The sequence below is a fragment of the Oreochromis niloticus genome, linkage group LG22, assembly GCF_001858045.2.
Source record: "Oreochromis niloticus isolate F11D_XX linkage group LG22, O_niloticus_UMD_NMBU, whole genome shotgun sequence".
Classification (NCBI taxonomy): domain Eukaryota; kingdom Metazoa; phylum Chordata; class Actinopteri; order Cichliformes; family Cichlidae; genus Oreochromis; species Oreochromis niloticus.
Genome location: NC_031985.2, coordinates 24,880,595 through 24,893,318, shown reverse-complemented (window position 1 = coordinate 24,893,318; position 12,724 = coordinate 24,880,595). Strand labels below are relative to the sequence as shown.

The 12,724-nt window shown below is 40.8% G+C and overlaps 1 protein-coding gene across 1 annotated transcript; it reads left to right on the top strand.

Moving 5' to 3' along the window:
• Positions 1-2,649: 2,649 nt before the first annotated feature.
• On the top strand, positions 2,650-12,024 carry gpnmb (glycoprotein (transmembrane) nmb). The gene is made up of 12 exons (XM_019350323.2): positions 2,650-2,938; positions 4,223-4,378; positions 4,475-4,615; positions 5,425-5,598; positions 5,696-5,857; positions 5,972-6,329; positions 7,289-7,348; positions 7,488-7,684; positions 8,141-8,246; positions 8,498-8,718; positions 8,853-8,943; positions 9,224-12,024. Exons 1-12 carry the CDS (start codon positions 2,869-2,871, stop codon positions 9,369-9,371), a joined length of 1,884 nt encoding a protein of 627 aa, XP_019205868.1. The 5' UTR covers positions 2,650-2,868; the 3' UTR covers positions 9,372-12,024.
• Positions 12,025-12,724: the final 700 nt, after the last annotated feature.

Here is a 12,724-nt window from a genome sequence, read left to right as displayed (position 1 = left end):
AGCTCTGCGCAGTGAACAGTCTCATATGTTCCACTGTGCGGCCAAAACACACGCCGAATTAAAGTTTCCACCGCCAGCACGTTTTCAGACAAGCGCGCAAACACCAAAGGATCACACGCACACGCGCGAGCGCGCACAGACACATTGAAGATCCTGTCCACATTCCCAGGAATGTTTCTGCATTCCTCCATCCAGTCCACCAGCTAGAAGCCAGAGCTGTAAATGAGACGGCACGACAGTGAGAGAGAAAGAGGAAGGGAGGGGGGAGAATAAAGGGACTGCTGGCTGCACAGTTGGCTTGTTTTTCAATCATATTTCTGTCTTTTACAACCTGGAGCACTTTTTATTCTCTGGGCTGCATAGAAGCAGACAGAGACATATTTTTGTGCCGGCTGGACAAATAATACACATTTGGGTTACTTTTAAAAGTTGAACCGTCGATAATTAACGTGTTCCAGCTTTACCATCTTCTGTAAATAAGCTGAATTTGTCGGGGGTTTGAACTTAAGGCCAATAAAAACATTTCAAAATTTCACTAAAATTGATTTGTTTATAGCAAAGGACTTGAATGAATGTAGAAACTAATCAGGATGTTAATTAACAATGAAAACAACTTATGCAGAATCAGAATAAACACTTAATTTTCAGTGTTCAGTAACGTTTTACTGAACTCTGGAAATGATCAAGAGTTGATCTGATTCGAGAGGAATGGGGTTTAGTAACAGGCTGCATGAGAAGCTGCGGAGGGGTGCTTCCCTCTACTGGAGAAAGTCGGTATTGCAGGTAATGGATGTTTTCCCTACTTCAATGGGTGGTTGATTAAAAAAGAAGAAGAAGAATCTAAGGATCCGCACTGTAGTGTCATTTTAAGAAAAGTCGTATTAAATGTGCTTCTCTGTGAGAATTTTAACACAACAAGTGTACAAAAAAAAAAAGCACAAATATTAATTTCAGGATTTCAAAACAAAGCATGTTGGATCAAAGAAATATAACATGTTACGTACCGTTTTTAAACATCTGCTCTAAGAATGTTTTCTTCAACAGCTTCCGTCAGATCTCGTGGTCTTGATCAGTGGTCATCAGTGTTTCATTTATCAATGCAGCTTTTCCAGCCGGCTGAGTGTCTGGTGGCTTTATTCTGACATGTGACAGCAATTAACCGCCACGATGACTTTCTTCCTCTTTTATTTATTCAAATTAATTAATTAATTAATTAAAACACAGATTTCCCTGGAATGCCAACAGATTCTGTCACACCTGAAGCTCGATATCTAAAAAATGCAAAGCAGGTCTCAGAGCTTTAAAGGAGGGCACTATTGGAGCTCTCCCAACATCTGAACCGATTAAAATTCGCAAAATTGCAGGCGACCACACCAGCCTGGGGGGCGGGTATCAGAATCAGCATCCCGAACTGGAGCTACTTTTAGATCTAAGTTTTTTGTTTCTATTTATTTGTTTGTTTATTGTATTTTTTTTAAACCGTAATTATTTAGAAACCTTGTCTGCTGACATTGCTTTGCTTTTCTATGCTTGAAATCACACGACCCAGCAAGGACACACAATTTATTCAAGCTCATTCTCTTTTGTTTCTCCTTTTATTTATTTAAATGGAGACAAATAAGTGCTTTATTTTCAGTATTTTGTCCATTAGTATCATTGCTAGAAATATTCCGCGTGAGCTGTTTGTTCGTTCAGACTGCTGACTTTTGAACCCAGTTTTAAGAAATCTGTTTGCACGCGAGGATCCCTTTGTAACCCTTTTCCAAACTTTCTTGTGACAGCAGCTGCAGGAGCAGACCTGCCGTGAACAGTGACTTTCATCACATGGTGGATGGTGTCGAAAGCGAACACGACGCAGAAGGAGCATTACGCTTCCCTTCTGCTTTTTTAGGGTTCATCTGTGGCGCAACCTCCACGCGCAGAGTGAGGTGTCTCAGCATGATTCAGATTCACCGTGTCAAATAATTCAGTCATGTGTGCACAGCTCTCACTCGGGGACTTTATCTGTTATCGGACTTCCGTGGCAGAACTTAAGGAAAATATAATATTATAAGAAGATATCCAGGCTGCCTAATGTAATTACATAGTTACATGATCCGACTAAATCAGGCACGAGCTCAACCCATGTTTCAACCCTTTATGTAACAATTTTAAGCTTAGCCACTCATCTTCTGCTCATCATTGTTAAAAATACGTAATTCTTAAAATTATGACCCCCCTCCGCCCCCCCACACACAAAACCCTCTTTTTATATATTTAAGAAAAACATTGTTATTTGATCACAATTTAATTATTTAATTAAATTAATAAAACTTCTCAAATTTGAGAACAAAGAAGGGACAAAAAACGAGATAATTAAAACATATTTATTGTGGACAATGTGCTGCCATGTTAATTAACAGTTAAAAAATCGACTACATAAAAAAAATTTAAAAAAACAGAAATGATAAACTGGAAAAAATAAAATAAAATAAACAGCTTAACACGAAAGGGAATCACACTGTTCTAAAAAACGCAAGAGTATGAAAGATTGAGCAGATTAAAAGTCACTGAACTTTTTGTCAAATGGGAGAGAAAGAAGAGGATGAGCATGCGCACGGTGCACTCCGCGCGCGTCTCGTCTCTCATGAGTTTCCTGAGTCCGAGGGACTAATGAGTGATGAGATGCGTCTCGTTAGGAAACATCACATGTTTGTGCGCTCAGCGGAGCCACTTTAAATTAGTGGACAGCGGGACAAACGGAGGGGAAGTACTGGGAAATCCGGACGAGGAGAAAGAGGGACAAGCTGTGTCGGCGCACAGAGACACTATTCGTGGGTGCTCAAAGCTCCAGAGACGACTGGTTTTACCCCCCACGGACCCGTGAAAATGAAAGCCTGGCAGTGTGTTTCCCTCCTGGCTTGTGCCTGCTTTCTTTATCAAGCTGATGGACGCAAAAGTAAGTGGCGCTACTTTGGAATAGTTTGAAGTGAAAGAGTTGTGGCTGTGGTTTAAAAACGTGGGTTTATTGATTTCAGATTTTTAATTTAATGTCTTTACGTGAATTGAAACTGTCGCCTTCAAATCACGCGATTATTATAATACAAGTTCTGTCTAAAAGATATTTTGTTGTATTTTGTTGGTGATAAAAAAAGAATAATTTTGGTGTTTGATGTTTATCTCCTAGGGTTGTTTGTTTATTCATTTATTTATTTAACTCGTCCTGCCATCAGCTCTCTACAGTCAGAGTCCCATGAGACTGATTAAGGCGTGTGCTCCGTTCAGACTGCTACTCACTCCACAAACAGACAATTCTCCACATCCAGAAAAAACGGAGAAATCGTAGCTTTCTCTAATTTGTTATCATAACCAGATGGAATCCCGTAAAAAGAAGCCTCCTGCAGTTTTAACAATCTTTTTCCTCCGGTATCATCAATAAAAGCAAATGTGACATTAATTTCTAATAAATGCAAATTTAAAATCACCTTTTTTCCCCTCTCTTTTTTTCACGCCATGCGCTCTTTTGGCTGAATAAATTTCTGTTTGCGTACAGATGTTCCAGATGTTTGGATCGTTTTTTTCTTCGCCTTTAACCAGATTACCGATTGAATTTGTTTTTGCGCTGAAAAATATGTCACTCAGGCTAAATGACGAGAAAGCAGAAAACAAGGGCGTGGAGATCCGAATAAAAAAAATCTATATAAGAATGTGAAGATGAAAGATCAAAAACTAGGTCATCTTACTAAAAATGTATAAATCCAGGGACAGATATTTTTTTTAATATCTTTTATGTATAACAATAAACATTTTATTTATGCCTAACGTTCCAAACACGTTCCTCCTTTTTTATGAAATTGTGGCTTTTAATCTCCAGAGTTAAATGTAGTCTGTTGTACAGCCCTCAATCATTTCATCATTTCAGTCAATGGGAGCTTTTAGTAAAATATTTTTACTAAAGGTGGAAACCAGGTCCTGGAAGCAGATTTTTCCATGTCAAGAAATAAACATGATTTTGGTCATTATGCAGGATTTGGGGGCTACACTGTTACTTAACATTTAATTACATTTTAAAGGAGCCTAATGAAATCCAAGTAGGTTTCTCTTTTCACAAGTAAGGAAAGAAACATCTAACCTCTAAATGGATTCAAGTAAATGACAGAAGCTCTTTAGTGAGGGACTCACGTCAAACCAAAATACATTTTAAGGTTCCCTGTCCTTGTCTCTCTGCTTTATCTCTTCCCAGCATACAGGGATGTATTCCCACACAAGCACTCATTATCAGGGAAGTTTCCATTTCCAATCCCACCGATCCCTGGCTGGGATCCCGACACCAACCCATGGGATGATTACATCTACCCACCACTAAACATAAAGTTAAATGATTTTATGCACCACAGAGGTGGGTAATTTGTTTTCTGGGTGTGTTTTTTTTCACCTTTGAAACATTTGCTTAGGTATTTCGGGTCATTCACCTGGAAAGTCCACCTCTCTGCAGGTAAACCCAAAGTCCGTTTGACCAGTGACAGTCCAGCTCTGAATGGCTCTTGCGTCACCTTCACTGCAAAGCTGGAGTATCCTCCCTGCCAGAAGGAGGATGCCAATGGGAACCTGATCTGGGATGAGCACTGTGAGGATGGTACGGAGCTGGAGGCGTCAGGTGCTGCCAAGAAAGCCAGGCCGGGCCAGGCCATGAACCTCCACACACATAGCATCACACCACCACAAAGCATCATGGGGCCATATACACTGATCAGCCACAACATTATAACCACTGACAGATGAAGTGAAAAGACTGATCACGAGCAGTAAACCAAATGGTCTGTACTTGATGGGTCAGAGCAGTTTTATCCACATGAGAGACACCAGCACAGTTGGCAGGTGGTTTAAATGTTGTGGTTGATTTATGTAAGCCCACCAAAGAGCAAATTAAATTGTACACTATTGCAAAAAGATGGCAATAAAGATGATGCACTAGCATGCTTAACTCTTTTCCCCTTGGACGCCCAGTAGGAGTAACCCTGGAAGCTCTTTTGTGAGCTGTGTAGTTTCTGTCATATTTCAGGTTGTCTCTGCCTATACAGCTTATTAGGACTAGTCTTGAAAAAATCTGGAACATAATCTGATGGTCATCAAACCACACGTTTATCGATACATATTGAGATGTCAAAACACGTCATTATGAGGGAAAGATTTAAAGCAGGCTCGCCCTTAAGAAACAAACCAGAACAAGCTGCTGATAAACACTAAAATAGTCAAATTGCAGCTCAATGGACCTGGCTATTCATTGTCTTTATTTATCATAGTATAGTTATCTTAGCATTTGTAGCTACCAGCTGTTCCATTAAGAGCATGTGTAGTCGCTGAACAGATTTATCATGGAAAATCAGTTCATCTTTATTTTTTAAAAATTAAAGCTTTTCCATCACTTTATTTTCTGTCGAACAGCCAATGGGCAGGTTCGCTCTGGCTACGTGTACAACTGGACTTCCTGGTTGGATGATTATGGCTTTGGAAAGTGTATAGACAAGGCAAAATGCAACGTGTTCCCAGACGGGAGACCCTTCCCTCAGAGCAATGACTGGAGACGAAAGAGCTACGTCTATGTTTGGCACACAATGGGTGAGATACAAGTTTACAAGTATGCATGTACACAGGATACAAAAGGAAAAAGAAGAACATCTAAACCAACTCAGTTTGTCTCTTCTTTTTGTCCCAGGCCAGTACTATGAGACGTGTGATGGCTCTTCCTCCAGTGTGACCATCAATACCACCAACATCCCTCTGGGGGCAGAGGTCATGGAAGTCATGGTCTACAGGAAACGCGAGCGCAGGAAGTACAGCCCCCTCTCTACCGACAACACCGTCTTCTTTGTCACAGGTGGGAACAACAAATATTCTGCTTGTACAGTTTCATCTGTCTACATTTTTCAGCCAAACAGAGATACAAACAGGCAGAAACCTAATACATCATTATTCTTACGCACTCCCTTAGATAAGATTCCAGTGGCAGTCGACATCTCTCAGAAGGGTGCAGTCAACCAATCTGAGAATATCTTCATCCGTGGTGTGGATGTGGTTTTCAAAGTCCACCTCCATGACCCCAGCGGCTACCTGAAAACTGCTGCCTCCATTGACTACATCTGGGATTTTCGAGACGGCAATCAGCTGGTAACGCATCGCAACGTGACCATGCACGCCTACAGTAAGCTGGGGACCATGACTGTGAAGCTGGTGGTCGAGGCAGCGTTTCCAGTTGAATGTCCACCTCCTGCCAACACCCCGACCTCGACCACATCCACAGGTTCTGTCACAAGCAGTCACAAAGATATAGACATGACAAAACAAGCGAAGTATTATCTGAAGACTTGTTAAATTTTTATACAAACCTTATAACCAGATGGACATAGCAAGCACACTGTCATCTGTCACCATCTTGGTGTTTTGAAACCAGAGGGGTAGCTCTGACTGAGAACCTGAGGATACTGCACACTTATATAACAGACAAGTCTTTGTCATCATCATCTCTTTGCTTTGCCATCAATTTCTCTGCAATTGGGGAAAAAGAGGAGAAAATGTATAATATTGATTAAGATGTTAAACAAGCAATTGAGACCATAAACTAATGAGGAACGTTTTCACTGAAGTCATCAATAAAATGAAAATTGGGTCATTTTCTCAAAGGCGTCTATACAATTAGATATCTTCTTGCAACCAAGAGGAGCTGCCCCCTGCTGGCCATTAGAAAAACTGCGTCTCTGCTTTGGATTAACTTTTCAGACCTTGAGACTATGGCTTATTTTATATACAGTCTATTCTTATACCATATCTGCATGTCTTTCAGTCTTTTTTAATTAATATAATGGGAATGCCAAAATAGAAACTTTAAAAAGGGAAATGTGAGCCACACAAAATAAGTTATCTCTCTTCACTCTGGGGATATGAAGCAACTGCCACTTAAACAGTTATGTTATAAAGAATGTAAAAACAAAAAATACATGTAAAACTTTAAAAGACAGAATCATTATCTGCAAGTGCCTATAGTTTCTTAGGAGCTTAAAAAGAAGGTGACTGCACTTCTTTAAGTTTCACCTCTCATCCAAGAGGCTTCTTCAGATCTAAAACCAAAGATGGAGAGTCTCAGGTATTTATACATCTTCAAGTAACTTTAAAAAAGTTTTTTAAAGCTCGAAGGACTACCATGACGTCACTGAGAACCTACACAGACAAGTATCCGTTTAAAAAAAAATAACAAAAAGACGGGGAATCAGTGCTAATGGAAAAACATGTGTCTCCTGTGTCTTTTCCTCAGAGGCTCCTACAACTCCACTTGTTACTCACGCAATTACAACCAAGATGGAGACCACACAGGGTGAGGCTTTTACAGCTAAATGTGTATTATGATTGTGATTATGTAGGAATATCGAATGCAGAGGCTGAATCATATCATGTGAGGAAGTTAAAATACCAGCGTGCATCACTATGCAGAGTCCATTTGCTTCATATTACAGTGCCGCCCAGCACCAGCCTGCCCTCGACCACCTCCTCTTTCGTTTCCACGGGTCTCCCCACCACAGAGCCCCTCCCTTCCACTGTTGCCCCAGAATCCGACCCACCACCCCGCTGTGGCTCCGCACCAGGCGTCGCAACAGCAACCAGTGTTTCCGCTACGCCTACGGGACCTTCACAGGCAATATCACTATCGTTGGTAGGTGGGAGTGTGCGGGATCCTTCATGTTATGTTGTATACCACTGAGTCTTTTTCATGAGCCATTGTACAGAAGCCATGGTGCAGCAGTTTAAAAAACTAAAGTGGATATGATTTTAAAAGTTTTCCAACAAAAACCATTTTGTCACATTTATCACAGTAACATACAGGAAACCAGCCCACATTTCATCCCAGAATTGCTTCTTTCATCACGAACTATGGACTTAGGGATGGGACTTGTACTTGTGTGGAGTAACCACCCCTGACAATGAAAAGGAAACACTCTTCCATTTAAACTGCATTAAATCCTGATTGTTACGGTCCAGTTTCTCTCTACAAACTTGTATTCAAGCAACCCTGTGCTATGATTCTTTGACTGGTTCCTTCATCATATTATTATTTAGGGGGAAGAGGATTACACATCCAAAACCCACAAAATTAATCTGTTCCCCACAGAGTCCAAGCACCCACTGAATACCCTGCCAAGCAGTCGGATTTTGGAAGTGTCAGCCCACAGAGTGACCAACACTGACATCAACTTCCTGGTGAAATGTCTGGGCAGGTATGCATTTATTTACTTTGTTTAAATTTATGTAAAAAAAAAATACTGTAGATATTTTTTAAACATTCAAAGAGGAAATCACAGTAACCTTTGGAGTTTATCAACTTTATTTTTGATGAGTAAATCATCTTCTCCCTGCACATCCAATTTAGTCACTTAGGTACAATGGCACTCCCCATCCCCCAAAAAACCTATACATTTTAGATAAAGAAACAGGTTTATTTGATATATCCTTCATCCCTTATCCGCAGCATCCCCACTTCAGCCTGTACCATCGTGTCAGACCCTAGCTGCACTCAGGTACGCAACATCATGTGCAACAATGTGCCGCCGCTCTCGGAGTGCAAAGTGCATCTGAGGCGAAGATTTCTGGAACCGGGCACCTACTGTGTGAACATCACTTTGGAGAACTCCAGCAGCTTGGCCCTCACCAGCACCACCATCACCATAAACAAGTCCCAGGACACACCTGGTTAGCTACACAAACACATACAACAGGATATTTTTGTATGCGTGTTCTTGAAATCAGCCTTGTAGAAACTTGTCTGGTGTGTTGTAGTTTTGGGTCCGTTTTACACTCTCTTCACTGCCCTTTGTACCCATCAGTGTCCACAACCTCTCGCACTGCCGAAGTCGTTCTCTCCTCAAGCGCTGTTCTGGGGGCCATTTTTGCATTCATTGCCTATGTGGTCTACAAGTGAGTAGTCTTCAGATGCAGCAGCATTCCTTCAGTAAATGTGTGAAGACCCGAATATATGATGCAGAAAGATTTTAATGCACAACTTTGGCTTTTACTGCCACATTAAAAAGCATTTACACATGCACACAAAGCCACTTTGATTCTCACTGAACTTTAAGTTGATTACTACCCTGCTCGTAAAACACCTCATATTCTTTTTCCAACTCTTGCCGCTCACATCCAGTTAGAGAGTCATTACCCTCCCGTCATATTTTTATGTCCTGCATCTTTCTTCCAGGCGTTACAAGGTGTACCGGCCCATTCGCAGGTCACTGGTGGAGGATGCCCATGCTGGGGTTGGAGGTCACATGATTCGCCTGAAGGAGGCACTCTTCCCCTCCAGTGAGGAGAGCCGTCACCTTCTGACTGAGACACCCCCCCTGTAGGCTTTGTTGAGCTGCATCATCACTTAAAATAAAATAAAATTTAAAAAAAAAACACCTAAAGCATGTGATTGTCAGATATGAATCTAATCAAAAGTTTAATCATTAAAGTGCAAAAAAATAGCAGGAATACCATATTTGTAAAAGAAACTAATATTTTGCTTGTTTTAATTGTTTGATGGTGCTCCAGAAAACTGCTAATGCTACAGCAGCTGCTGATTGGTGTGATGATTTTCTACTGAAGAGGCTGTTGAATGTGTGATTGAGGCACTCATTTTGATTGCAACATAGGGTGTAGTAGCTGCTATAAAAATGAATTAGGCTCAAGCAATGGCTGTTTTTGATGAAAAATGCTTTTGTACCATTTGTCATGGATTGCTTTAGAAAACTGTATATTAATGTACGGGTAAAAATCCTACTAGTAGTGATACATGCATGCTTTTCCTCAAATAAGTTAAAATGGAATTTCTTTAACTCCAAGATTTAAACAGCCATAATCAAGGAATTCAGAGGATGAAAGGCTAATAAATAAGTCTGTCACTAAATAAAGGCTGTGAACTAACCACTTCTGTTTTGAAGACACTGGAATCTGTCTTTGTATAGAGCTGGGAAAAAATTGAATTTAACTGGGTTTTTTGGGGTGGGGGGTGGGGGGTGTTAGATGAACTGATTTTTGGTGTGATTTTGAATCACAAAGGAGTGATGATTGTGTCCGCTGACGGTCATTTTGTTCTCAGCAAATCAGAGTCTGTGTCAGTAACTAAAGTTATTTTCGTGTTCTCTTAATTTGTTGTGCAGTAACATTTTTTTTAATCTAGACTGTTTCCACACAATCACATTAACTGCAGAAAATTCATGGTTTAGTGAAAAACTAGATTTTAACCATTAGCACTATAGTTTGGGGCTTTTAAAACAAGCAATGAAGTCACCACTTTCCTGTAACCCAACAATCCTGTATATTATTGTGATCAAAACAAACACTGCAAATCAAATGCAATCAAGTCACACGACGCCGATTTCAAAGCAGGTAGTTCACACAACATACTTAATGCTTTTACTGTACAGTACAATAAACTGCACAGAGGCAAATTGTTAAATTTAAAGTTTTTAATACTGTTAAACATTTTTTAGTCCTTTTGCAAAGTTTACCAAGTGACTTTAAATATTTCTCTAATGCAGCACTACCTAATGTATGTTGCTTTGGAATTTTGGGCATCGTCAACTCAATACATGTGGAACTTGTATCGAGTTCATACACGACTTCATTCGTGTGGAAAATGTTTTCACAGGACTCTCTGCATCCCTGTGAAAAGTACACCCTGTGATTCAGGTGCTGACTGGGCCATTGCAACATGTTCTCTTTAACGAGTCTGTTCTAGATTTTGTGCCATCCATGGCATCATTGTCCTGTTGCACGACTTAACTCACATTTCACTTTAGGATACTTCGGTATACAGAGGAATTCATGATCACCACTTCACTTCAAAGTGCCCAGGTCCTGTGGCTGCAAAGTTAGCCCAAATCGTTACCCCTCTGCCACAGACCTGGACAGTTGGCATGAGCCTGTGTGAATACACCGTTTGGTTTCTGCTAAATGTAGCGCTGCGTATTATGTCTAAACATTGTTTCAGAGGCAACTTTACAAACCTAAGCCATGGGGTAATGCTCTTAGAGACTCTCCTGGGAACCCTTCCAAACAAATCATAGTTGATCAGTGCGTCTCCAATTTTGCTGAGGCCTCGAGAGTATAGGACATGGCTCCAATTCTGGAGGCCTGTGGGCATTACGTGCTCTGACCTTGGGGTGAATTTGCCCGGACCTCACTCCTGAGAAAATTGTGGCATTGTGTTATCACACACCTGAATAGCACACTGCCAAGACATCTGCTTTTATAGAGGTGCTCATATTGTGATGATCACCTAATCAAGTTGGTCAAAAACAAGATTGTCCTGAGGTTTCAGCAAAGACCACCAATGTTTGGTTTTCCTTTTCTTACAAGCAACTTCCCACAGCTTCTTTTAGTGTTTTTCATAGAACAGAGCAGGTGAGTCTGTTTTTCTCTTTAACCTATTGTGATAAATAAAGACAATGTTTGACAGGGTCAGTCAACCCGATTATAAAGGCCATTTGTCACATATCCAGTTTAACCAAGGACCTAACATCCTCAGGATCTGCTCCGTCATGGAAACCCAGACCATGAGCAGGTCTGAAAAACTCCAGCTACAGAGTCAGCAGAGGCTAACTTTTACACACCATGCACCTCAGGACTTTTCTAGTTGGGGTTCCCAAACACTTTGTAATAGCATACTTGACTGCAGAAGTTAAAGCATCCCATTTATCTTAGAAGAAAATGCATTTGTGTCAAATGTTTTTCTCCATTTTTCTTCTTTATTTAGAGGCATTTGACAAGTGGAGCTGTGTGTGAGGGGGAGGTGAAGGGGCACAAGCATTGTTGCAGAGGTGAAGAGAGAATATCAAGCTGAAGTTTGATCACTTTTACAAAAATTCAGGCCCGGTCCCTCGTCTGTCCCATACCAAGGAGGATGTTCCACGTTACACAGCCAAGAAATGCTAACAGAACAAAACAGCTACCGAATCAGTGAGTGTAGCATCTGAGAAAGACAAAAGGGGAAGAAAAGAAAAGAAAAAAGAAAAATACAGGACTTATCCATTTTGAAGTCTTACAAATCAGAAACAATAGGCAGGCCCTTTATCAAAAGAGAAAAAATCTGTATTGTCTTGTTTTAGCTACTGAATGCAAAAAGAAAACTTCAAGCAGAAGTTCACATGGAAGCCACACCACCAAAAATAGAGAGCAGAAGGAAATAACTATTGTTTTGAGGATTTCAATTAAAGACATGTATATATATTTATAAACACTGGAAAAAAAAAATTGATCACTTGATTCTTCTCAATTCTAAAGAATTCATGATCTTAGTTTTTAATCTTATCTGGGGGAGGGGAGCATAAAGGTGTGGAGAAGGGTTAAATTCTAACAAATAGAAGAATGCCTCTACTTCAAATACATTTCTAAAGAGGTAGATCAAAAATAAACTGGAGAAAGGGGGAAGTTGTGGGAAGGGTGGGTTGGCAGGGAGGGGAGCGGGGAGATGGGAGATGTTAGGGACTTTTTTTGTTTGTTTTTTTTAAAGTATCACTTGTGCCCCTCAGTTAAGCACGGTGTTAGGAAGGCGCGCCCAAGTAGAAAGTGTTCGGGGGACTGAGGTATCAGTGCGCGCTGGCGCTCAGTGGGGGCAGGGCTGGGTGCCTAGTGCCACAACAACCCCCCGCCCCCTCAGCTGAGGTAGACGGCGTTCTACTGTGGAAGCATGGATACACTCAAGCACTTTTACCAC

What these genes read in the sequence shown, in the direction of transcription:
- gpnmb (XM_019350323.2), top strand. Translation starts at nt 2,869, where the DNA reads ATGAAAGCCTGGCAGTGTGTTTCCCTCCTGGCTTGTGCCTGCTTTCTT. An exon ending in CTATGTTTGGCACACAATGG is followed by an intron (nt 5,599 to 5,695) that starts GTGAGATACAAG and finishes TTTTTGTCCCAG; the next exon opens with GCCAGTACTATGAGACGTGT. An exon ending in CTGGTGAAATGTCTGGGCAG is followed by an intron (nt 8,247 to 8,497) that starts GTATGCATTTAT and finishes CCTTATCCGCAG; the next exon opens with CATCCCCACTTCAGCCTGTA.